This window comes from Haliotis asinina, chromosome 5 (assembly GCF_037392515.1).
Source record: "Haliotis asinina isolate JCU_RB_2024 chromosome 5, JCU_Hal_asi_v2, whole genome shotgun sequence".
NCBI lineage: Eukaryota > Metazoa > Mollusca > Gastropoda > Lepetellida > Haliotidae > Haliotis > Haliotis asinina.
Window position 1 is genome coordinate 48,310,417 of NC_090284.1, and position 27,933 is coordinate 48,338,349.

Consider the following 27,933-nt stretch of genomic DNA (forward strand, 5'->3'; position numbering starts at 1 on the left):
TGGCAAGACCCTTGACGATCCGGGTTAGAACTGATCTTCACTAACCCATGCTTGTCGTAAGAGGCGACAAACAGTATCGGGTGGTTAGACTCGCTGACTTGGTTGACACATGTCATCGGTTCACATTTGCGCAGATCGATGCTCATGCTGTTGATCACTGGATTGTCTAGTCTAGACTCGATTATTTACAGACCGCCGCCGTATATCCGAAATATTGCTGAGTGCGGCGTGAATCTAAACTCACTCATTCTAATGGCAAATATAGATGTCTACATATAAATCTATTTATTTCTTGAATGGTATATGCACAAAATATTATGAAGAAGAAAAAAAAAGAAGAATATTATGCTCATACAAGTCTTGGAGAGACGTTGGCGTACATTATACAGACACCAAACCTAAAGCTATATTCCAGCTATGTGGTGGCGGTCTGTAAATAATCGAGTCTGGACCAGACAATCCAGTGATCGACGATCCTGTTAGTAGCCTCTTACGACAAGCACAGTCAACTTTTATGGCAAGCATGGGTTGCTGAAGGCCCATTCTACCCGGGGACCTTCACGAGTACAGAAAAGATACGTTAGTGAGACCAGTACAACGCTGAGGGGTTTAACTTCTCATGCCGCAGAAGGAGCGTGTGAGTACTGTTTTACACCGCTTTCAGCAATATTCCAGCCATGTCACGGCGGGGGACTTCATACAATATACCCATGTGGGGTATCCAACCCGGACCTTCGGCGAGACGAGCGGACGCTTTAACCACTAAGCTAACCACTACAGATAACTACAGGGCTACCCCCACCGCGGTACCACAGTGGGAATATAGTCTGGTCGGCGAAGGACCTAGCTCCAAATGATGGGTCAAAATAAAGTTGTTTCTTTCCGCGGGTCATATCTTACGTCTAGTCATAGCTTAAAAGTGGGGTTCACCCCCAACTGTATTAGAGCCACAGAGCTTACAGATTCGATCTTGAGGGTGTCTGGGTGACAAAATCTTCCATCAGAAAGTAAGATTCTTTATGGATAACAAGTTCTTTGTTACATATAATGTGATGTTTCGGTATGGATCCTTATACCATTGTCAATATGTAATAAAGAAGTTGTTACCCATAGAGAATCTCATGTTTTTATTACTCATCAACTTCTAACGATACCAGTCAAACAAACTCTGCCATGTCCTGAACCTAAGGTAAGAGCGATGTTTACCCAAAAGACTGCATGGTGTTTTGTTCACTGTTGTAGTAATTTGTACTAACACACAATGCATCCTAGAACAGTGCGTATATGTACGGTGTTTGGTGCCAGTAACTTAGCCACTGCCATTCCATAACCATTAAATCAATTAATATAATCCAGGGAGATTAATCAGGTTTTTGCAGAGTTGAAATCCAAACAAAACATTTTCTACAGATCATGTACTAGTAATTGAAGGCTAGTGTGTAATATCACGTTGATATTGTACGATACATCGAATCTCACCCTCCTGTCTTTTGATGTCAAATATATCACCGCTCGTTGATTAAATGACTTTGATTAAATCACGTTGCTCATTTGATATATTTGATATCAAATGTCACGAGAGTGAGATTCTGTTTATGTTGCCAAATAAACATCCTCAGTTTTGTAGGTTTTTACCGCTTTGCGCAAGAACAAACAAGGCGATTTCCTCCTCGAACGAACGACAGGGTCCTTATTCTCGAAACGTTCGTAGCCCTAAGAATTCTTAACTTTGATTGTAGCCAATGTGTTAAGAATAGCGTTAAGAAGTTAGTAGGGCAACGAACGTGTCGAGAATAGCCTCGAGAGTAGCTAGCCTGATTCAACTTCAGTATGGCGTGTATGGGTTAGGTTTCAGTCATTCCAGGTTCAACACACAACAGACAATGTGTATCGCCACGATGATGTATATAATTATTTCGAAAGAATACGCTGCTGCAAATTCTCGAAACTGGTTTATTGACTATTTTGTTTTCTTCCCGTAGGCGAAAACTCAGAGAACAAGGAATTTGTTTTACGTTTCCGGTTTCATACAAATCATGGAGTGGATAGCCAATCAGAAGGTGACACGTCAGCGGGATGTAGTATTCACGACGGTAATACCATCCTCGTTGTTTGTACTTAGATCCGACTTCGGATGACGGTCTTTGTCTGTGATAATCCCAGGAAAAATCGTTTCAGCTCCGATTCCCCGAGATCAGAGTTTCAACTAATGGGAACAGGGTGGGGCACCAACAAGCGTGAAATCGACTGAGTGCTAAATTCGTTACGCGTGTATTTAGTCCTGTTTCGTTACATTTAACGTACAAATTAACTGAATTGTTCTTTTTACACGGTTTCGGCTATTTCTACGTAAACATATGCCAAGAACATTCATAAAATATTCATTATTCAACGAAGCATGTAATTTTGAGCAATAGGAGTGATTGTGTAATATTTTCAAGAATTTATTTTAAATGAGTTAGTCAAAGCAATGTTGCAGTTAATACATTTAGTGGATCCAAAACATTTCCTTATGACATTTAGTGGATCCAAAACATTTCCTTATGACATTTAGTGGATCCAAAAGATTTCCTTTTGAATATAAGACAAAATGTTATGTTGGATGGCAACTTTGTATCTATTATTCAAACGCGTTTCTGGGCAATTCTTTGCCGTTCGTCAGGTGGATTTCTTTATGGAGACGTTATATCTTCTAAATGTGGCTACATCACCTCTACGCTATAGGATGTGATATTTATATAGCGCACATATCCAGGCATCTAATGCTTGCTCAAGGGGCTGAGATATATTTCCCTCGACCACTGGATGTCAATATCAACGGCCCATCGTATTATCATTCTCAACTCCATGGGGAGTATACACCTCTTGCTGCCTCTAGGTGCACCGAGTTATTTGTAGCTGCCTCATCCTATGGAGGTACCCATTCACAGCTGGGTTGAAGGGGACACACAGTCACGGTACATTGTCCAAGTTTACTGCGCGTAGCTGTAGTTGTTTGCACATATTCATGTGGCCACCATCTGGTCATATACCAACGGATTCGTGGGTTCTTTTAAGTGCACAGGGTTGTGTACTGTACACTAGGGGCTGTGACAACATATAAAATATAATTGTGTATAACTCAATACAATAGTTATATTTTACATTTTGCTCTTATACTGCCTTTGTCTCCCATCTCGGACTGTGGTTGAATATGTTTCTGATGACAGGAAACAGTTATGTTTGTTGTTTAACGCCGCACTCAGCAATATCCCAGCTTTGGCGGCGGTCTGTTAAAAATAGTGTAGACTAGAAAACAAACAAACAAACAAACAAACAAAAAAACAAAAAAAAAAAAACAGTGTTCAAAAGCATGTTGAGCATCGATCTAATTTGGGATGCTTCAACCAAATCAACAAGCACTACCACACCACCCAGTTAGTCGCGTCTTACAAGCATGGGTAGACTAACAACTAGTCTCTGAAATGAACAAATTTTACTGAAAAAAATAATGTAATGAAATGGAGCCCTGAGACTTTCTTCATTTTCAGATCAACTGATAATTACTGGCCACCTGCTGGCTTTGAATTCAGCAGATTGGCACAGACCCTGAAGCTGGGGGAATCTAGACTTGGCACATGTTCTAGACTTGCATGGGCTTTCTTGGACAGATTTGCTTCGGGGTCTGTACGACAGACTAAAGCATGGTTTGCTAAGAACAGTTCTTACCCGGATTCCACCGCAGGTCGTAAGGATCGAGGAACAGGGGCCCGTTTCACAAAACTCTCGTAAGTCTAAGATCTCGTAAGTTTTCTCTTAGCCAATGTGCCTCCTATACTGTAACCCGGGAGCAACGGATACTACGAGAAAAGTTACGAGATCTTAAGCTTACGAGAGTTTTGTGAAACGGGCCCCACATGGGTAGGTTGGTCGGGAATCCTTGCTCGAAATATCAGTCGATGGATTATCCCGTTCAGATTCGATTGTTTACAGGTCGACGTCTTCTGGCCGGAATACTGCTGGCAGCATCGAAATCTTGAAACAGATATTTTTGCTATAACGAGTGAGTTTAGTTTTGCGTCGCCTTTAGCAATATTCCAGTAATATCACGGTGGGGAACACCAGAAATGAGCTTCACACATTGTACTCCTGTGGGGTATCGAACCTGGACCTTCGGCGAGACGAGCGGACGCTTTAACCACTAAGCTACCCCACCATTCCTTTCGTTACAATGATCGCATTGACCTTTTGATCTCTTCGATCTGTCTTTCAGACACTGTATCACACATTTGGGAGCCTAGACCAAAGCTACTGTTGTATTTAACTATATTATGAAAAGGTGAACAAGAGTTGTAAGTGTAGACTCCGTGATTCCGTTAACTGACATTTGAGTGGAAATCTACCCATATGGTTTCTTCGAGAAGCATTTTAGATGTTGTGAAGATGAAGGAAAACCAAGTCCAATTTCTTTATTGCAATGAGTGTGACGTTTTGGCGCAGGTACTAACACAAGCTTGTTTGATAGCGGCGTTAGTGCCTACGCCGAAACGTCGCACTCAGAGCAATAAAGAAGTTGACTATCCATAGAACTTGGTTTTTCCTCCTCATATCCCTGGAATTCGACATTCCTAGAATTCCCAGTGAAAATACTTCCAAATGCATGTAAAGATTTACAAATACTGCATTTAAAACCAATGATATTTTCTGAATCGATCTTTGACGAGAATAACGTTGACGTCCTGCTGACGTGATTGTTTTTCCAACTGGAAACAAATATATGGGTTAATGACCTAGGAACAACAGTGTCTATTGAAATCAGTTCCCTTGTGATTAATGGAGACTTGAGTGGGATGAATAATGCATTTCTGGCCTTGTACAGTTTCTATTTCCGCACATACATGTCTAGTGATTAGATGAAGTGACGTCACATAACTGCTAACTGTCCATTACACTCTGACATCAGTGGGCGCGTAAATGCGGTCGGACTTCGTCCTCCGAGGTCGTAATGATTATATGAACGCTTCAGCCAATTGCTGAGCGCAACATTTTTAAGTCTAGAGTGTTAGCTAGTCTTACTGTACTTTCAGAAAATATTCTAGTAATATCAGCACAGGGGACATCAGAAATGGGCTTCACACATTTAACCCATGTAGGTAATAGAAGCTGCCCCTTCAGGGTGATGAGCCACCCCACTGCCCCCAGAAAATTTAGAAAGGATCAATTACGACTGTTGAAATGATTCCAGCACCTATCACAGGCAATATTAAAGCCAGTTCAAATATAGTTAAGACTATTTCAACCATAATGTAGGTCAACTGACTTATAATCAAAACAATTTTCACAAATCAAAATACTTTATTCATGAGAAAGACAATATAAACATATACCTCTTAGTATATCAATATTCCACACTGTGGAATGCAAAAATCATCAAATCCCTTGCAATAATAATAATAATCATCATCATCATCTTCTGACACCCTTTCATTCACCATGACAGTACAATTAATGAGTGACAGGAATTAGCACAAATCAGTATGTAATATAACTTCACATGACTCATCACTGAGAAGGATATGTATAATTATATGCAGTATGTAATAGGAGAGTCAGTACAGATATATTTCAAAGGAAATATGAAATCATGAAATCATGTATGGTTTTGGAGCAAACCAAGGACAGCTCGAGGTGGGGAGGATATACTGGAAGCCATAGCTTTATCCAACTAGCATGACATGATAACTCAAAACATTGGAAACACAAACCAGATTCAATATTGCCATGTTTTGAAGCCAACCTCCAGATACAGCTGGTAAAGGATGGGTGATTTGGCAAGTCATGTTCAGTCATGTGTAATTTTGTTAAACTTGTATCATCAAAACCTTAGTCACAGTACTTGATGCTTCAAGTCTAACCATATTTAGTTGGTTCATAAGTGCACATCATTCTAGATTCCTTGGCCTAGAATTTCGAAGTTCTGAGATAGTCGTAAGTGCCATACATTAACACTAAAATCCGACTATCTTAGAGCTAAGCGAGCTTTGAATATCTAGGGCCATACATTAACACTAACTTACAACTATCTTAGAGCTAAGTGAGCTTTGAATATCTAGGGCCATACATTAACACTAACTTACAACTATCTTAGAGCTAAGTGAGCTTTGAATATCTAGGGCCATACATTAACACTAACTTACAACTATCTTAGAGCTAAGTGAGCTTTGAATATCTAGGGCCATACATTAACACTAACTTACAACTATCTTAGAGCTCAGTGAGCTTTGAAAATCTAGGGCCTGGGAGCCTAATTTAACACAAAGACAGTTACTGCGGCATACGGACACTCTCTACAAATTGTCTATTTTATCTTTAACTTACACTTTTATTACTTATACAATTTACACTTTCATTCTGCAAAGTAGAGCTGAACATTGTATATAATGACACCATCACAAGTGAACAGACTCTCATGCAGATTGTTAAAATGGTTTCAACACAGTGCATAGTAATGGTAAATAATCCATCCCTGCATGATTCCAGTCTACATTAGGTACCGTGAACCCTTGTTCATGTAAGCCATGACTTACAGAACTGGGTCCTGTTTCACAAAGCTATTACAGCTCTCTGACTGTTGTACCTCCTAAAGAGTAAAGTAACAGACTAAGAACAATCATAGTACTACAGTAGCTTTGTGAAATGGGGCCCTGAGAGGTATGGGACCATAAAGTTCTTCCAGTATGTATTAGCTCATCTGTCATGGAACCATTTTTTCATATGACCATAATTAATACATCACGACATGACGGGCTGTATTTATGAAACGTCTCAAAATTTAAAGTTACTTCAACGTAAAACCACTTAGTATTTTGTGGGAGTTACTCTTAAGTTTCATAATTTTCATAAGGCCTAGATATAAACCGTCTTTACTCAGAAGAATACTCTTACAGGAAGCAAGCATTATGAGTCCTACATAAGAATTTCCTTAACCCAACAAAATGGCAGTTGCCAACAACACTGCCTCGTACTCATTTTCCACAATGTAATTTTTTACTATGACAATGAATTAGTCAAAAGATTCCAATAGCGATGTACATGTATTCTCAAGAAATTTTTGAGAACTTTTATAAATATGGCCCCCCACATCAAAGAATTGGGTCGTCTTTACTTCTGGATGAGCCAGTGTGTCACCTAGGTGACCGGGACTCATCTTCCTGGGGCTGATAACATTGCAACTGACCTTGTGGATCTGAACAATATTTCCTTTCCGAAACTCAATTATCAGTACTGCCTGGAAGCAGAGCACACTAATCTATCACCTGATACTAGCAGCTACATAATTATTACAAACAACATTCTAGACAACTACTAATAAATGAAACATAATACAGCAAAAATATAATAATAGAATAATAATTATAATATAATCATACATTTGAACAGAGAAGACAAGGCAAGACGAGGGAGGGTGGGTTTGTGGAATATGACAAGGCAAGATACTCTGTCTATTAAAGAACATTTAACAAATTAAGTAGGGAAGTTTATGAGAAAGTAATATGGAAGGGAACACCATCCTGGGTTTTATAACATAGAGGGGTGCTGTGTATATAACAACTGATAAAATGAGCGCAGATGGATCGAGAAACAGATGTTCACTGCTTTTGTTCTGGCATCAACCAGCATTAGCAATCAAGGCACGCAACAGTTTATTATTTCACAAACACATGAGAATTAAGCAAAAATGGACCTCTGAATAACTCTGAGTAACTAACTCTGCCAATATATGACAATGCAAGGAAAACAAATATGCTACTTTATTAGTACGGAACCACTCTCGAGTATAATCCCCATGACTTTATGACCTCTTTGATGTTTGAATCTGAAAAATAAGTGTGCCACCAGGCTGACTTTCAGCATTAACTGCCAAGTCTAGCTAAGGCCAGACCGATTTTATTTCTTGCTTTAATGCTCCACCAGTCGTATTTTTTCAAGAATAAGAAAAAAAAATACAAACAGATTTTCCCTGCTAGAAAAATAAAATCCTTATGTTAAGATATAGAGGAGTGAGACTTTGACTATGCAAGGCAACTTGTTGGACACTAAAACACTAAAACAATCTTTTCTTACACACTTTCAGCTGAATTATCTAACACTATTTGTGGTAGAAATGAGTGCTTCGAGCACCTCAGAGAGTTTTGCTCTTGAAAAACAATGCCTTTGAAAAATTCATATGGGTTTTCGCTTTGACTGGTGCTATCTTTTCCCCCTCTTGACTTTAGGTTTTCTGAGGACAAAAATCTGTAACACAAGAAATATAATTGGACTGACCTAAAAATTATCTTCTCCTTTTAAAACAGGTTTGAATTCTTTTGCCAACACCCAGTCACACCACCTATTTTCTGTGACCTATTCATATGTTGTTTTTGCTGATGTTTTGTCTTGTATGATCCTCAGAATCAGTTTGGCAGATTGTCAAAATTGATTGTTTTCTGGCGTTGACCTTTATGAAATATTTTCCATAAACATTAGTCATTGCTGGGGATATTGTCTGACACACACACCATTATCTGTTGGAAACACTGTAAAACTAAGTTGTAGTTTGGACTGTAGGGGTTGGCTGTTTTCAAAATGTGGAATGTGTAGAAAAAAAATTCCTCATTTCTCCATTTTGAATACTGGCAAAGGTGTCCTTATAGTTCACTGACACAAAGTAAGCTGATTTATTCACTGGAGAACGATATTCTTTGATTATCAAATATGAATTATAACATATTTATTGCCTTCATGACTGTTTTTCAGTTGTCCTTTAAGTTACCAATTATGACCTTTCGTCATCTCATTAATCTGGTCACACAATGCAAAGTCAAGTTAACATAAATTATCAGTTAATCACTAGAACAAATAAAGTTAATGCCACATTGTATAACTGAAACATATACATTGTACATGCACGAAATTATTTAACAGTTCCATAACAGACCCTCAATCCCCAAATCGATCTTAAGCTCAACAACTGTTGTAGTTCTATGTAGGTAATAGACTCCGAATCACTTTACTAATCTGACAACTTTCGGAATACAGACATGAACTGTAACTCAATATGTCAGAAAGTATTTCCCCAAATGACTTTCTTTCCAGGTTAATGTTTCACTTCCAGCTCCATAAATGTGATGAGTTTGAGAATAGATCTGGGAAAGAGTTAATTTCGTTCCCCCACATTCTTTCCTCAGCAGACTTACAGAGGTAACACTAAGTGGTTCAATCCTATATGGTGTACTTAATTTTGGGAGCTTTTAGTTATTCTTGTGGGTTCTCCAGTAATGTTGTGTTGGGGTTTGTGAATAATTCTACGACATATCAATTTATAAATTTCATTTGAGATGGGGGAACAGGAAGAACTCTTTCCTAGATCTGAATTTAAGTCCAAGCATTGCCTTCTTCGGTTTGTAGCCGTGAATGGTGTAATGAGTGAAAATTCTGGCAGAAACATCACAAGCACTGACACGTACAGTGACACTCTCTCCAAGAATGTTGAATCTCTTGTCAAAGAGGGTGATACTTTCCAATCCAAAAAGCTCTTTTTCACTTCACATAACACATAATACCTAGACAGAAACATTTTGCCACTAAAATAGACTTTAGTCAAGGGAATGCTTACTGAATAGTTTCATTTATTTATCATATCCATTAACAAACATTGTACAACCTGGTATTGCAAATTGCTGAAGAATGCTTTCTTGAACTGACTATTTTGATACATTTGCCCCAAAGTGGAGGAAAAGATGAATATACCCCAATTTAAAATGGAACATATCTGAAGACAAGAATTAAAAGATTGTGATATTTCATCCACAAGGACCTCTATGATCCGTATAAGTACCAAACTCGCTTTTGCCTATTTGATACCAAATCATTCACTTGTTTAATAAAAATGGTATTACATGAAAGGTCGTTTAGTATCATCACAAGCACATGGTATTATAAACAGGTGGTGGAAGCAATGAACTAAATATCCAATACTTCCACAAAATAAGATATGGGTATCTGTTTTAAGACTGTTTATATGTTCTTAAAACATGTAAACCAATGGAAGGATTTCAATGAATAGAAACTTTTATGAATAGAAGGTATCATTGCTCGGGCTGAAATGGTATACTGTGTTTTTTTGTTTTCTGTTTGATACACCAAAATTCACTTTGAAAATATGGTACTCTTGGTTTTCGCACAGAAAATGTCTTCTTACTTACCTTAAGTACAATGCTTTCAGAATGTCATCACAAATATTCCATGTAATTTAATTCTACATGACATCTTCTTCATGTACCTACCTTCTTTTTTGACATTTCTGTGCAGCTAAATTGTCAACAACTCATGCTAATTTAATTGGATGAATGAGATCATGTAAAGGTACTTTCATTTGGTCCAATTTCAAGAAGAATTCTTCTCGGAACTTTAACCAAAGCGACAGTACAAGAAAATGTTTATTTTATTGAATTATATTGTTAATGACCCGAAGCAAAGCTGTGTACCACGATATATACCAACCCGTGGCATGGCGTACCATTACACCCCTAATCATTGATGGAAAATTCCATGATGGATAGTATAATTCTTAATACTGACACAAATTAAAGCTGATATGAATCAGGAAATAATATATCACTGCTTTTTAAAAAATTTTTTTGCCTGACCAAATTATCTTGGATGATTAAGAAAGAAGGACAGAAAATACAGCAAAAATATATACAAACTTAAAAGTAATTATAGACGTTTTATGCAATGATTGGTCTAATTGCCTGGGTAACTGCAATCATGTGAATGAAACAGAACAAAGTCTTCTCCGAGGTAAATTACTAATTACATATGTTTGTGGTCACACATGTCATCTCACAGAAGGCACATTTGGTACATCTGAGAGAAATGTGCTTGATTGCTACAATCATCATCATCATGATCATCATCATCATCATCATCATCATCATTAATGAATCGATATAAAACAAGCTGATAATGCCATAGATCATGTATAGAACAGAAGTTTGACAGACAATACAAATATATTGTGTAACATTTCTGTTAGTTTTACGTTTGTGAGTTTTACACTGAAAAGCTTATGATAACAGTCTCAAGACATACATTCTGTTAACTGCACTCCAGTCTTCAAGGAAAACTACTGACCTGTGAAGAAGAGGCCATTTAAAGACATAGCCCATGATTAGCCGGCAACCTGTTCCACAGTGACCATAGCGCTAAGACAATGGTAATTCCGAATAAGACACAATTGCAACATTAGCACTAAAACCAGTGTACAGAACAAGGTCAAGGTAACATAAAAGTAACAGGGGAAACAACTCTTCTGCTTTAATCCAGACAAAGGAAGACAACTGATATACATTATATCAGACATATGACTAGCACAAAGACTGATAAAACTTTCCCCTTATAGACTAATGTCATGCTTATGACTTGTAAAAAGCACAAAGACTGTGATAAAACTTTCCCCTTATAGACTAACGTCATTACTACAATAGGTAAGGCCTACTGGCCCTATATACAAAATGCAGTACAAGACCTCTGGATAGATTGGCAAAAAGTGTATATTTGTAGTATTCATTCCTTAAAAAACACAAGACTTAGCTTTAAGTGATAAAAATAAAAAAAACCCAAATATATGCCGATATCCTCAAGTATACTTCCCTGCCTGAATGTTCAACACCATCAGATACCATCTGGTTAGGAGTGAGTGATTGAGTGAGTGAGTGAGTGAGTGAGTGAGTGAGTGAGTGAGTGAGTGAGTGAGCTTAATGCCGCTTTGAACAATATTTCAGTTATGTCATGGCATGTCATGTGGTGCCATGTATTATTGGATCGCCCATGTCACTTGGACATTCCTAACATTTACTGAAGGACTTGCATCATTCAGTGGAGGTTTTGTGGAACAGTTGTTTGAATCAAACTGACTCTAATGTCTGTATCATCTTGACTTGCCACATTTTCTAGACTTCCATGGGCTTTCTTGGATAAATTTGCTTCAGGGTCTGTATGACAGACTAATCTACAATGTTCTAGCAGTTTAATGATCTCTCCAAACTTCCTGCTCATTTATAATGGTATGTCTATACAAGAGAATGAAGTCAGTATTTATACTACAGAACACTTTCTACATATTTCTTTATAATATCAGTTCTTTATCACTTATTTATACACTGCAGATGCTTGACTTGAGAAGTTTAATTTTCAACTTCGAACATTTTCAAGTTTTAAAGAGCAATTTTTCTGAATAAACAGAATATTTTCATTTCAAGTGATTGTTTCTTTATTGTTTACATTTATAGGTTTATAGATGTTTTGGAACCTCAAACAAGCAAACATAATAAGATGACTGAAACCCTTAGTCCAAAACCTATCAAGTCTCTATGTGACGAATAACACTGGTCCCTTTTCCTTACGGTATATGAAGAGATAAAAATTAAAATGGATTCTATGAGGTTGATGTTGGCAGCGGTGGTAGTCGAGAGCATTCTGTGTATGACTGCATATAGATCTGTCCATCTGTTCCATCTGGAACAAAACAAAAAAAGTGTGAAACATGTACCAAGAGCACTGATGGTCAAATTGTCTTATCTAATGTTTGTTTTGTTTGAAATCTGACACCTCAATCCATCAATGTGATGGTCACCTAAAAATAATCAAATAATCAGAATCATTGCTACATTGTACTTCAATTTAACTGGATCCTGACATCATTAAGGGAAGCAACTCTGTACAAAGAACTGATACATATTGCATCTGTATGTAGCTATGGTTACAGAAATGATGGAACACCTAGACTTGATAGGATTGATGAAAATGTCAGAACAGGTCTGTAGAGATCAGAGGATGGGTAATTTGTCCCAGAAGGACATCTAATGCTGACTGAGCAAGTATGGTTTCATGCCGGTTTTAACATCACACCAGGGAACACCAGAACTGGGCTTCACACATTGTACCCCCATGGGGAATCAAACCAGTATCTTCAGCATGAAGAGAGAACACATTAGATTAACCACAAGGCTTTAAGCCACCGCTTTAAATAAGGTCAAGTCACATGCAGATTGTGTGATCAGCATTCTAGAAATTGGTGAGTCAATAATAAAACATGATTTTTTGAACAACCTCTTGTTTATTGCACAGAGTGACATTTCAGTGTAGATTCTGTCACCATGTACAGGCTAAACCCAGCATAAGCATCTACACAAAGATATCACTCTAAGCATTAAACAAAAACTCATTATACCTAACTCATATGCTTTGTCATAAGTCTAATGCAGCCATCCTACCATCAATAAACATACATCTATATCAATTTTTTTTTCAAATGACAAGACTGAAACATAGGACATGAGGCTAAAATGAAAGAAAAGTTTCTCATCAAATATGATCTCATTCTCAGAATGCTATTTTGCAGCAACAGATTTCTCAGCAACAGATGTCTCATCTTACGACAAATATGCCCCTCGGAAGCTGTGATACTGTTATATATGGTACAACCAACTGTGTCATCAAATCAGTGAGCGTCTTACCAGCGTGCATGGAAACAGATCTGATGCCTCCCACAACATAACCTAGAAATGAGCAGTTCAAAGACCTCTACAATCAGCTGTAGACTTCCTTCTGATTGTATTGCAAATGATCCAGGAAATATGATTTTGTAATCTCTTCCAAAATGACATATTCGTCTTAAAGTAATTGTGGAATATTTGATACACATAAAAGAAAGCAAGCGCAAATGATTTCTATATTTTTATAAGAATTTTTATAAATCTGTCATAACAGCTGTCATATGAGGTGAGGTGAAAAGGGAGTTTACCATTGTACTTAGGAATATGAAGTTCATATGACTACAGGTGTGCATGTGTATGTGTACGATATATTTAATCTGGAAAATGTTTTGAATTTGACTGTCCTGCTTGAAATTCACTTAAAAGCCTTTGATTTGCAACCATACCTCCTCTGCTGAAGAAAACATATCATATTTCTTTCTCAAAGATTAACATTTGTATTCCTGAGTCACAGCTTCGACACATAACTCTATGTTTACAATTTCACCTTGTGTAATAACTAATATTGTTAATTTCAGCATCAGGGAAAGAATGTAGTTTTCACAAATCTAACTAGAACTATGTGATACACCAGTATTCTTGGCGGACAGCCAAAGAAACATCTATTATCAATTTTCAGTATGCATGGGCTAATGCATCCTTTGATCTCATCTTAACATATTAACAGTTCATTTATCTTGAACAATGGTTTATATGTATGATGTCTGTATTGCCCTTCAAAATGAACAGGGTATAAAATCTTTATCTTATCCAAATAAACTGCATCTTGTTGGTTATTTTATCAATATTCTATTACAAGCTGTTTGACAGGACAAGTTGTGTGAATTTGGTTGCAAGCTTGTCTGACTTATCTGAGTGTAGGATAACCTTTGTAACTCCCAATCACAGTCTCATAGAGAAGACTTGGAACTAGAAAAAAACTGCAATTTTTGTGATAGTGCCAAAACACATTAATAACACCTTCATCTGCTTATACACTCTACCTCATGTAAATAAACACTGGGACTTGGTCAGATCTAATCTACTCCACAATTAAAGGACCATCGGCAAACCAGTTATCATTGCTATACTGTCAGGGACTGAATTACTGTAAGAATGCTTTTCCATTCTCATTCCTTTCATCACAAGATGAATCAGAAGAAGAATAAGTATCAAGAGAAGAAATATCAGAAAAGGAAGAATCAGAAAAAGAAGTATCAAGAGGGAAAGAAGCATCAGAGGCAGAAGTAGCAGAGGAAGAAGAGTCAGAAGGAGAATAAGTGTCAAGAGGAGAAATATCAGAAAAGACATCAGAAGAAGCAAGAGAGGGAGAACTTCAGGAGAAGAAACATCAAGAGAAGAAGCATGAGAAGGAGCATCAGAAAGAGACGCATAAGAAAGAGAAGCATCAGGAGAAGAAACATCAGAAGAAGCATCAGAAGGAAAAGCATCAGGAGAAGAAACATCAGAAGAAGAAACATCAAAGGGAGAAACATCAGAAGGAGAAGCATCAGAAGGAGAAGCATCAGGAGAAGAAGCATCAGGAGAAGCATCAAAAGGAGAAGAATCAGAAGAAACAACAGAGGGAGAAGTATCAGGAGAAGAAACATCAGGAGGAGCATCAGAAGGAGAAGCATCAGAAGGAGAAGCATCAGGAGAAGAAGCATCAAAGGGAGAAACATTAGGAGAAGCATCAAAAGGAGAAGAATCAGAAGAAACAACATCAGGAGGAGTATCAGGAGAAGAAACATCAGGAGGAGCATCAGAAGGAGAAGCATCAGAAGGAGAAGCATCAGAAGGAGAAAAAGCAGAAGAAAATATTTACTACAACTAGAAGTGTCAGAGCAAGAAGCTTTTTTAACAATTTTTCAAATAATGTCTCAGTTGGCGTGACACATGGCCTCCAATGAAGTGAACAATCTTACCATTCCACTATACTATTTCAAATGATCAAATAAATGCAACATTGCGTGGGGAGAAGATGGATCAGAGTAGGACACATATGAATGGATAAATGTAAACTGTTCACTTTAGATCACCGTATGTAAATTGTTCTTACTGCCTCAGAATGATTTAATTTTCTTGCAACAGAACTGAATAAAACCCACAAAACAGAAATTGCAATATTGCACAGAGTAATTCAGTCTAAAATATCTTTCAGTATTGCAAGCATTACCAATACAGTGTATCAAAGAACTAGAGAGGCAAGAGTTTAAAACATGTTTAAGTATTTGCTTGGATATGAAAGAGTTCTGGTTTGTTAGAGACATGTGTGCATGGTGTTGGTTTATGTTGCTGTAATGGCATTACATTCTGTATAATACTGAGCCTTGGAGAAGAAGACAGATGGTTGACGATATGGACACTGATCTACACTATCAAGGCATAACAGCACAAAGGTCAGGTCCATCCTCAACACCCTTAGCGAGTGTGTGAGTTTTATGCCGGTTTCAGCAATATTCCAGCAATATCATGACAAGGGACACCAGATACCAGATACTATAAACCTTGTACATGTTTACCCATGAAGTGAGTAGGTGATAATGATTTTATAACACAAGAGTGAGAATTTGTGTATTTTGAATTTATGAGTGGAGTGTTTGAATTCTGAAAACTGGCATATTACTCATAGCAAATTTGCAACAAATACCATAATTCTGTGACAGTTAGCAGCTTTGTGTGAGTGAATATGGTTTTATGCCATTCTTGACAATATGCCAGGAGTATCCAAGCAGGGGACAACAGAAATGTGATTCACACACTGCACTAATGTGGGGAAGAAAACTTTTTTCAGCATGCTAAGCAAACGCTTTGATCACAAGGCTAACCCACCGCCCTAGTATATATGGATGACAGTTTTGAGAAATGGTTTCATGTATGAGAGCATGTCAGTCAGATATTCAGTATTGTACTTGCATATTGTGAATGACATGGCACCTGCAGCGATTAAGGATGGTTAGATACAATGTGTGACTTGAGTCACAGGACATCACGACATGACACTGTTTGGCTATACTATCAACCACTGGTTTGCAATGCACATTATAGCAGATGGCCTATAAAACAATTTATACAACATTGTGTTATACTGTATGGTAACTTTAAATGTGCTGTGTAACTGTAAAGGTGAACATATCATTATTAAAGACTCTGATCTGTGACCTAGCTTCTTTAACAAGGCTTGCTATGTCGATGCCATGTGCGCTGAGGAAGGTATTTATGATAGTGTTAAAATGTCTTGATCAAACTGGCAAGATCAGGCGAGCACTTTTCATCTGTTTACTGGCCCAATTCCAACCAACCCCTCTCTCTGGCACACATGCTATTGCTTTTTAAATTCAGGAATTGTCTGGGACACAAGAGTTTTTGGCAGTCTTATACCATGATGACTAAGGCGAGGGTTTCTGTAAAGCATTTAGCGCCAGCTTTTGTAGCTTCTGTGAAACCTTTACCTTCATTTCTGTTCTAAACTTAAAACATGCTGAAATTGTATCACTACTGACTTGAATATTGCATCAGTCATCAAATATATTATTATTTCAAAAACAAACCAACGTCATAAATTCTATTATTGCCTTCAGAGTCATATTGTAACTGAAGAATGTGTAACAAAATACCTCAATTTAACCAGTGATTAATGATAACCTATCAACTCATATCCTGTACAATCCACTTTCAGATATAACCTGCTGTTTCCACTTTCTGACATCGTAACCTGTATCCTCCACTTTCTGATATCATAACCTGTATCCTCCTCTTTCTGATATCAAAACCTGTACCTTCAACTTTCTGATATCAGATGCATCCTAGACTTTTTGATACTCGCACCCTCCACTTTCTGACTCCATAACCTGTAGTCTCCTTTTTCTGATATCATAACCTGTACTCTCCACTTTCTGATATCAAAACCTGTACCATCCACTTCTGGGATTATAAACTCCAGCTTCCAATTTCGGCTATCATAACCTATAGCCTCAACTTTCTTATATAACCATTACCTGCGACTTTCTCACATCATAATCTGTACCCTCTACTTTCTGATATAACCTGTAGCCTCCACTTCTGAGATCATAACCTGTATCCTGCACTTTCTGATATCATAAACTGTAGCATCCACCTTCTGATATCATAACCTATAGCTTCCACTTTCCAGTATCATCGCCTGTACCCTCCAGTTTCTGGTATCATTCAGCAAATTGCATGAAAAGTTGTAAGAAATCATGATTCAACATAAAAACATGATGATAATATCACTGATCCAGTACAAAAAAATTATCAATCTCCAGAGGTTTCTTCTATAATGTCTTATCAGTTTTTACTAATTTATCAATGTTAGTGTTTGATTTCACACTGATGAAACTGGTTCAAATGATATTTGTGAGAAATATCTGATCACTAGGTAAATCTTTATGGAGGCGCTGAAGGGTAAATGAAAAAGACTGAAGTACTCAAGTTTCTAAACCCAAATCAAATGTGTGTACCAACATTCAGTGTTCTGGTAGATATACCACACATTTATATACTGTCATTTCTTGGCATAATTTTATTATGAAACTTTGGTTTCTCTCCCCTGTCTTTAACATAAGTGTAGTATCTGCCCTGGTCAAGTACCCCTTGACATTGTGCTCTATCTCTACCCATGGTCACACCCATTGATATTGCTCCATTGATCAAATGACAGCTGTACAGAATGCCTGACATTAAATTTATGATGGGTGCATGGTAGGACCAGTTACAATTCACTATGCAGAGTTGCATCCCTTGTGCACACAAGAACCCTAGGACCATGGATGAAAAATCCTGGTTCCATACTCTTGTGTTTCAGGTTTTGACAGAACCTATCCCTCTGATTTCACTGAAGTTGTACATGCCTGTCAGCAGAATGACATTCTTCCAACATTAAGCTGAACTGACACAGGCTATGACTAGTATGACAGCAATACGGTTAAAACTCACTCACTCACTCACTCACTCACATTATTGTGACATTATTCAGAAGTCCTCTACATTAACTGTCAAATACCTGACTCTAATTTACACTTTAACAATCTCACAGGCAGCTTCCCATAAATCATCCTGAAAACACAAACTCTGTTATGATATGATTGTAAAATTAGTTGAAGGACTGGCGTACAAAGTTGAAGGAGAATTGGCTATGCTCTATGCTGCTTTCCATAAAAATGAGACTGCAATATTCCGAGAGCTCGTCAAAGGGAGGAGGCCACATTACCAGCCCATCAACCTTCTTGCACATGCTCATCAAAAGGTGAATGAACTTGAACACATACCATGGTGTCTCATTTTAACCCATTTGAACAGTTCCCATTGATGCCATAACACAAATGCCATGTGAAAAGAAACAAAGTTGATTTGAGTAATAAAGCCCACATATGTATAAATCCTGAGTCAGAACTCCCACAAATACAACTAGATCTACACATTATTATACAGCATCCTTCATGTCAATTTTAAACTGCCAATACACTGAAAGATCACTCCAGCTTTTCCCATACAGTATACAGCCTATTCTAAATTGAGATTAAAGTCTTGTGTGCGTGATTCGTCTTTCTATTTAACATGGAAACGCAAAACGCTGATACAGCACATTCCTTCAGAGGTCATTTAGCATACCTGGGCCATGATCTGTGATTATATCGCCAGCTCTAGGGCCAGTGCTCACCTTAGCTCTCACTCTAACCCACCCTGGGCGGGGCAGTTTGAGGTTCTTGTTGGTGTACGGTTACCCTTGATTATACAAGAGTCTGTGTTAAATTGAGCTTTACAAATGTATAATGTCATGGTTACATGTAGAATGTGTGGCATCTGATGGAGACAACTCAGGTAACTCACATCAAAGGTAAAGCTGGGTTAGGTCAGTGCACACAGGTAAATGAGGAATTTCATTAACATTTGACAAGGGCCATTCATCAAAACAATCTCACCTTTAATCAGAAAAATGAACTGTTGTAAGGAACTTGCATTTATTGGTGCTCATTAAGCTTTGAGTTTCACCATACAATGTCTACAACTGATTGAGTGGTGTTAGTGCAAAAACAACAAAGAGAAAAAGAAAAAAAAGATCAACAGATAGTTTGAAATCTCCAGTGTATACTACCCATTAGACTAACAGCTAGTCTCTGAAATGAACATATTTTACTGAAAAAACGTCCATAGTGAAAAAAAATAATATAATGAAATGGAGCCCTGAGACTTTCTTCATTTTAAGCTATGGAATCTAGACTTGCCACATTTTCTAGACTTGCGCAGGCTTTCTTGGATATTTATACTTCAGGTTCTGTACGACAGACTAACTACCCATCAAAAGTTTAGACTCATTAGTGTAAATGTCACCACTTACTTCAGGCAACTGTTCTACACTAGATTATGCAAAATATTCCATACTGTTTAAAGGTACCGTTCACTCATGAACTGAAGTATCGCAAAATAGATTCATAATGTAGAAAAGATTATTGTCACGAATTCTGTGTTGGGCAGATTAATATGAAAAGATTTTATTTGTTTTTCATGTTCGATATTTCTGAGGTTCTGAATGACAAGTCATTCTAAGTTTTCTATGCATAAAACCCCTTCACCTTAGTTCAGTGTGGCTTGGATGTTGAATCTCACCTGTGATTCACAAAGCAAGAATGTTACTAATGTATTGTTATTGTGAGAGGTGTACTGCCTGATTGTATGCTGTGATAGACAACCCACTAATGCATAACTATTGTACTATACTTAATGGGGAATTATGGATGAATACACTATACCTTATCTGTCTCGCTCTTGTGCATATCCTAGATAGTGGGATTTCTCACTGCCTGAACATGATGTGGTGATAATATCTACCACAAAACATCCAGTCAACCAGGCACTTGTATTCAGGTTTCAATGGAGAATAATCAAAAAATAGGTCTGTAGACCTCTTGCTTTTTTAACTACACAGATATTGGCAATTGAAGTTAATAGAAAACTGCAACAAATGATTTATTTCAGTTGGAATGATCTGATAGGTCTATTCATGGACTTTTCTGAAAATTGTGGTTATATTCAATGATTGAACATTACAGTCTGTAGCACCTTTATTTAAGATGTGAGTACACTAGATGAATTGAGAAATATTTCAGTTCCGGTTAACAAAATTAATAATAACATATTGTATTTGACACTATAAGCTCCTTCACCTTTTGCTCATTATCATATACTATGATACAAAAGTTCAATGCTTTCTTTACACTAAAGTATTCTTGCAGAATGTCCAGAATATGTAGTATTATCTCTGAATATAGAGTCTGTGTATTAAGCAGTATCATAATAACAATAAACCAGAATAAGAACATATACTAAACAGCAGAAGAAACACAAGTTTCGACAAAATGAAATCTCATAAAAGTAAGCATTCATGTTTATGTCTTAGTTTCAAAAACTTGACAAAAACCAGGGTTGCATTTCTTTTGCTTTTCAGTATATATACAAATATAGAGGAATGTCTGTATATCAGGTAGTATCTATTCACCAAGTAATATCTGAAGATTATCTCAGGGATTATCTGAATGGGTCCAGTTCACAAAATAACAGTAACAAAGATTACATAATTCCAGATAATAGTGTTGCAAGTCCTTACCAAACGTCTCTTACAAATTATGAAAATATGAAAGTAAGTGAGTGAGGGAGTTCTCACCACTTTCAGTAATATGACAGCAAGGAACACCAGAAACTGGCCTCACACATTGTACCCAATGCTGTAACTACTACGCTACCCTACCACCCCTCCAGTTCTGGGACAGTTCAGTGTTCACAGTGTTCTGTCCAGGCTCGATATGTCCAGGGCATACGTTCCGATAAGTCTCCACTATACCCTGGATGCAGCTAAGGTTTGGCCCCATAATTTTATTACCTCCCTTTGCTGGCTCCACATTCTCACAGAAGCCAATCAGCTAGGCCGCCGTTACAACCGAGCTTGCCAGTGTCAACAAAGGTAGCGGTCGCAACTGCGAAAGTTTGCTCGCAGTGTGACTCAGATTGGGAAATCATACAGACATAATATAGGTCCAACACATATAAAAAATGAATACAAAAGCTCCTTCTAACTCTTTTGCCAAGTTTCAGTCTAAGTAAACTTATCCTCAGTACTTTTCGTTGCACTCCACTACTGAGTCTAACAAAACCTTAAGGGAGGTCGTGTCAGGTAACCTTTGAGACTGACCAATCAGAACACAGCTTACCAAATCGCAAAAGTGGACATTCGCACATGCCTTCTGAACTTTTTATCTTGAAAAGGTTCGTTCCTGAACGATTCCGCATGCACTGAATTTAAACAGAGTAGGAAGGTTATAATAATATTTAGGAATATAAACAGTGCGCAGATGATTATAAGCTGGACAAATTAAGAGAAAGTGGTATTTAGCGTAAGCTCGCTTCTGGGTGATGCACATGGTGTACGTACAACCATGACAACGGTGAGTAAACAGTCGCTGAAAATAGTGTTTTTTGACAATATTCAAGGATGTTATCTTGCGGAAATATTAGCTAATGTCAACAGAAACCCTAACACGTATATACTGCAGGTCAAATAACTGTGTTATATGCGTTTTTTTGTTTGTGGAGAGATCTGTGCCAGTGACTTGAATATTTTGAAAATCCCTCCAATCCCTAAATAGTAGCCGTTGTCTGACTGGTTAAATCTATTTAACCGTCTTGCGTTTCATTGGACAGCCATTTGTCGCTCAAAGGTTACCTGACGTGACCTTCTACTAGGTTTTGTTAGAGTCAGTGGTGGAGTGTAACGTAATACACTGAGACTAAGTTTACTTAGACTGGCCAAGTTAAATCAGATAATTTAAAAAGCGAAAGTGAGTTGTGATTGTTTCACTCAACTTCCCTGCGTAGACACCTGATTGAATAAAAAGCCAGCCAAAGGAGGTAATAAATTTATCAGCCTGAGCCATAGATGCGTCCAGGGTATAGTGGATACTTATCAGAACGTATGAGATATCGAGGATGTGTGCCGTCTGACCCTCAGACAAATCCAGCAGATTCACCGACAGTCCAGTTAAAGTTTGCAACTTGCTGCCCTCAGTGATTGACTGTATATTTCACAATGACTTTGACTGAAGTTGTCATCTGTAACACGTTGCACATGTTTGCTGTTTATAAATTTTTAGTTTGTTACCAATTTCAATATATATTCAGAACGTATGAGATATCGAGGATGTGTGCCGTCTGACCCTCAGACAAATCCAGCAGATTCACCGACAGTCCAGTTAAAGTTTGCAACTTGCCGCCCTCAGTGATTGACTGTATATTTCACAATGACTTTGACTGAAGTTGTCATCTGTAACACATTGCACATGTTTGCTGTTTATAAATTTTTAGTTTGTTACCAATTTCAATATATATTCCAATTATATGAATTATTACATCTGAAGTGTGTGTTAAGCTTTACTCTGTGGGTCCTGTGAATTTTCAGAGGGTCAGAGAGACATATGAAACTTACAGGATCCAATGTCCTGTTACGATGAAACACCTTTCATGAACAGTGAGGACTTCACCATCAACATTGTCATACTGATTATCTTTCAAAGCTAAACTATAGTCTCAGCTTAGGTTTTTGCCACACAGAGCAAAATATCAAAGAAAAGTGACACTAGAAGTGTTCTCCAAACATTCTACCATGTCTGAATAAAACCAGATTAAACGCTACTGCTTTAAGAATTGATTATATAAACAATGTAAAGATGGGTGCTCTGACCCAAGCAGGAATTAACCTCTGAACCTCTGAACAGGCAGTGTATAGTAAGTCATGTTTATCTATTATTCAAAACTAAGTGCCTCTGACTGGTATATTAGGGGAAAATTTGAGACATCATCCAATGATAGTTTGATAGTTGTGTTCTTGTTTTAGAAATATGTCTGTAATCTCATTAATTCTGAAAAATTGCAAAAGTTTACTTCAACTTGGGAGTTTAATTTTTAAGTCATTTTCTGTAGATATTGTACTGAATATAGGCCTCAAAGCAAGTCAAGATAGATAACAGGATGTACATCAATGAGGTTTAAAGACAAATGCAGGCGAACAACATATTTGTCTTTTAAAATAATCTACACTGTTGCACTCTAATGACCCCAGACACAGGTTTTTGCATCATGCATTATCAGACACATCAACCTCCATGTGCATACCACATACCTCTCCTTATAGGTAAACATACGCTGACAAGATGATATACAGACATAGCATTTTCTGTCCCATGTACACTGAGAAACACTTTCAGACTTGAAAGGGAAAGGTGTGACGAGGTTCACATCAGATTAACATGTATGAAGTATTATATTCCACAATACATTTCTATTGTCTAAATTTAAAAAAACATTTTTTTGCTCACGCTGATGGAGTAGAGCTGGCTAGACATGCACTTGAATAAATGAAAATTAGTAACATTTTATAATACACGTAAATTCATACACCTTTGTGCCGAACATTATTCTTGAAATGTTTATCTCAACGAAAACAAGTAAGCTGGGTGAAAGAAAACTGCACAGTCATTTGGTTATTGAGAAACAGCAGCTGTTTAAAATGTCAGATACTATTTAATTAGTCATGAAGGAATGGCAATTTGCTCTTAAGTTATATCCCCTTGGCATAACAGGCAGGATCTTATGATTGTGGGCTGGAACCCTTGTTTCTCTCTGATTATGTTTCTAAGTGTGCCTTTACCCATGGTCATTGGTTTCAGTGAAAGAGTACAAGTCAGTTTAGTTTTACGCTGCTTTTAGCAATATTCCTGCAATATCACAGCTACAGAACATGGGCTACTGAAGATGAATTCATAGTTCTGTAGACACCATAGGTTGGGTAATTTGTCCCAGAAAGACATGCATAAAATAAAGTGTGAGTGAGAATACTTTTATTCCGATTTTAAGAAATATACCAGCAATGTCATAGCAGGGACACCAGACATGGGCTTCACACATTGTACCCACATGGGAATCAAACCCAGGTATTCAGTGTGCTGAGCGAACACTCTAACCTCTAGGCTACCTTATCACAGTGGCTCATACTTATGAAAGGCAAAACAACCATGATGTTGAACACTTCTAGATCTTGTCCAGATTCGACACCTGTTTCAGTTTGTTAGCTTGTGTGGTGAAACATTTTAGTTTTTCTAAGTTGTGTGTTCAAATGCTTATATTTCGACAGCACTTTGTGAACCATAGTGGGTCGCTATGCTTCTGTGAAGATAACACCCTGTAGGGGATATCCCGGTTATGATAGGTCCCTAGCACTCAGTGCTTGTCATAAGAGGCAACAAGTCTGATTGGGCTTAGTGATATGGGGGCTGTTTCACAAAGCAATCCTATGTTAAAGTATGGGAGTTATGATCATCTTAGCGCTATGATCAATTTGTGAAGCATGTCCCTGGTTGATTATGTAACACATTATATGTTATCTTACCTCACACGTAAATGTCACTGTCTGATTGGCTGAGAGCTCTTCTGTGTTCACAAACAAGTCAGTTTTCAGTCAGCAATGAAATAAAAGTATCTTACTTGTCCGAGGACTATTAAATAATTTTTACTTTTTGAAACTGCAAATAATCATGGATTTCATTTCATGTCTGCTCGTAATGAAGCTATTAAAGTCTGCAATAATTATAAAGTGGAGGTAGTAGAGAGTGAAATTATCACTCTTTGATAAACAGTCCAGTAAACATTAATTTAATCATCACGCACTGTGTCACAAAATCAGGGCAAGTGGAAAATTAGTCAGGACGAGTTACTTTATTGAAATCATCTGCCCTGTGCCAAGTGGCTTTTCAACATATTTTTTAACCCCTGTGTTCATTATATCAATCACCAGATCAGATTCATTCAACGCCCTGTCACAACCAGCATCATATTTAGCAAGCAACACTTCCTTCCATGTTATTTAAACTGATCAGTTAATTCACCTTTTCACACTGACCTTTAAATAAATGAACAGACATTTCAGTGATTGATAGTAAGAGCAAATATCAAAGCTGCCTATGAGAAAAGATTCACCAAATTGCCAAGCTCGACTACTCAAACCATTATGTCACCTCTCAGGACCAATACCTGTGAAGATCTGTGTTAGAATAGGTCTTCAGCAACCAATACTTATCTTAACCCCCTGGATGCCACAGGGACATATATGTCCTTCCTCTACATACCTCACTTGGAAGTCCAATAAAATTCTAAATATACCACGCATATATAAATACTACACAGTTTTGAATTCTGCGGAAAATTCCCAGTTTATTGATACCATCCACTATCATCTCAGACCAAGCTAAAGTGCTGAAAATCGCCTTTCAAAATAGGCTTCATCGTAAATGTCGCCATTTTTCAAACTGTACAAAATCGAGATTAACAGCGTTATTTGCAGTATGTTTTGAAATGTGAAAATCGGATAATTACTGGGAGTAATGAATTTCAAAAATAGTATATTAATGATCACTGATATCAAGTTTTCATGTAACCAGGAATGATAATTCTGAAACGTCACCGATGTACCCAGAATCGGTTGGGATGTTTTTGAAAATACACTTACACGAACGCCGAAGTGCGCTTTCCGCCATATTGGATAGTGTTTACAAAATCACGTTTCGAGAAGGCCGGTATTGAGAAGCCCATTACATCATGTATACTTCATAGTTAGCTGCGACAAATGCATCATTGAATTCCCCATATATCTTAGAATCAAATTACAAATGGTCTTTGTCACCAATACCAACTGTCTAGACAAAACGAAACGAAATATATTTAGTATGAAAACGAACGCTGTGCTCGAAAGACAGCGCTTGACTGAAATGTAAACAAAGAAAAATTCCAATTTTACACTGCGTAACATTTTCGGAAATTTCCCAACATCCAGTCCTCTAATCATTGCTTACAATGGCTCAATACGTTTAGTATATTCAGGGGAAGAGTATCGTGGCAAAAAATAGCAAATTGAAAATAGATACAATGAAATAATTTGGTAATTCATAAGAAACTGTCAAACTTTCAGTGCAGCGTGACGCCATGACTGACGCAAAATCACGCAGAACGACAACGGTACTTATCGGCATTTCTGGCTTGTTCCGTCATTTACAATGTAAACGATAAGAACATATCAGAATACACAAATAGTCAGAATAATTCTGATTACTTACATCTCACATTTATATACAAAAGATCCCTGAATCAAGCAAAAAGTCGTCGCAAAATCCTGTGTACCCTTCTCAGCGAAGCCGCCATTTTGAGAGAAATCGGTCATCGGTAGTGATGTCATACGTCAACATTGTTGCACATATTAGGCAATTTCTTTGAGGTGAAGGTCGGTTGAACAAGAGTAAACACAATGCCCATACCATTCCAATTGCACTTATAGTATTGTGATGTATATTTTGCGCATCGTTCAGATATTTTTTCATGAAACTGATTTCAGTATCTACATATATCCATGTTCAACACCATATCATGTGTGGATATAAGGTATCCGTTTTTATTCTTTGAAAGCTTTTGATTGTTTGAATAATATCTACATGGGAAATTGACTCAGTAAGTGTATTATACCACATTTTAAGCCCCTACACAAGTGTTGGAAGATCACACGTAGCCATTACTGCAACATGTGCTTTAGTTCACGTGATGTGCAATATTCAATACGTTGGGACAAATATTGCAGTTACATATGAACAGGTTAATAAACAGCAATTTAATTCCAACTTAGAAGTAAAACGGATAATATTAATGAAAATGATTTGTACATTTTATCAAATGTAGGGGCACACATACTACTGTTTAAAGGAATTGTCTTGTTCATTGTATTGGTTTGTGTCGTTTTTATAGACAAAACTATTATGAATATTAATTGACCAGGTGCGACTTTGTCAAAACGTTTCATGATTCATTATCATTGTTTTTCGATAATAAAGTCAATTCAAATGCGATTAAAATATATCTGATGGCAGAATGTCTAACTCAAACAATATTTATACGGAAATTGTTAAAAATATATACATCAGGTCAAGTCTTAATTTCGACAAGCATTACGTCCATTTTCTAATACTTCTTTACTGAAAAAGCGATCTCTTTGTACCTTTCATTGCATACTTATGAAGGGAATTGATTTCATAATCATGAGAAGAAAAGTCTTTTTCCTAAATGAATACTCAATGAATATTCAGGTGTTGTGAAATTTTCATTTAAGCTAAATTGATGCTAGGCAGGTGCGCGTGTTGCTCACAATAAGATATGTAGTAAAACCGTGTAATTGTTGATATATTCAGGACACTATTTCAGTGATAAAACCATTCATTTTATATTTTGGCTAAAAAGTGTTGAATTCTGACACAGAAGCCGATATCTTTTA

The 27,933-nt window shown here is 37.2% G+C and overlaps 2 protein-coding genes across 2 annotated transcripts in view; one reads left to right on the forward strand and one right to left on the reverse strand.

The window, feature by feature from the left end:
- Positions 1-10,136: 10,136 nt before the first annotated feature.
- Positions 10,137-27,933, reverse strand: part of LOC137284663 (zinc transporter ZIP11-like) — a 59,151-nt gene continuing 41,354 nt past the window's right edge. The window contains exon 10 of the mRNA XM_067816564.1: positions 10,137-12,537. The gene's annotated coding sequence lies outside the window, so the exon portion shown is untranslated. The remainder of the gene's footprint in view (positions 12,538-27,933) is intronic.
- LOC137283892 (glutamic acid-rich protein-like) lies at positions 14,706-15,241 on the forward strand. Its single transcript, XM_067815567.1, has 2 exons — positions 14,706-14,803; positions 14,845-15,241. Exons 1-2 carry the CDS (start codon positions 14,706-14,708, stop codon positions 15,239-15,241), a joined length of 495 nt encoding a protein of 164 aa, XP_067671668.1.

What these genes read in the sequence shown, in the direction of transcription:
- LOC137283892 (XM_067815567.1), top strand. Translation starts at nt 14,706, where the DNA reads ATGAATCAGAAGAAGAATAAGTATCAAGAGAAGAAATATCAGAAAAGG. An exon ending in AAGAAGCATCAGAGGCAGAA is followed by an intron (nt 14,804 to 14,844) that starts GTAGCAGAGGAA and finishes ATAAGTGTCAAG; the next exon opens with AGGAGAAATATCAGAAAAGA.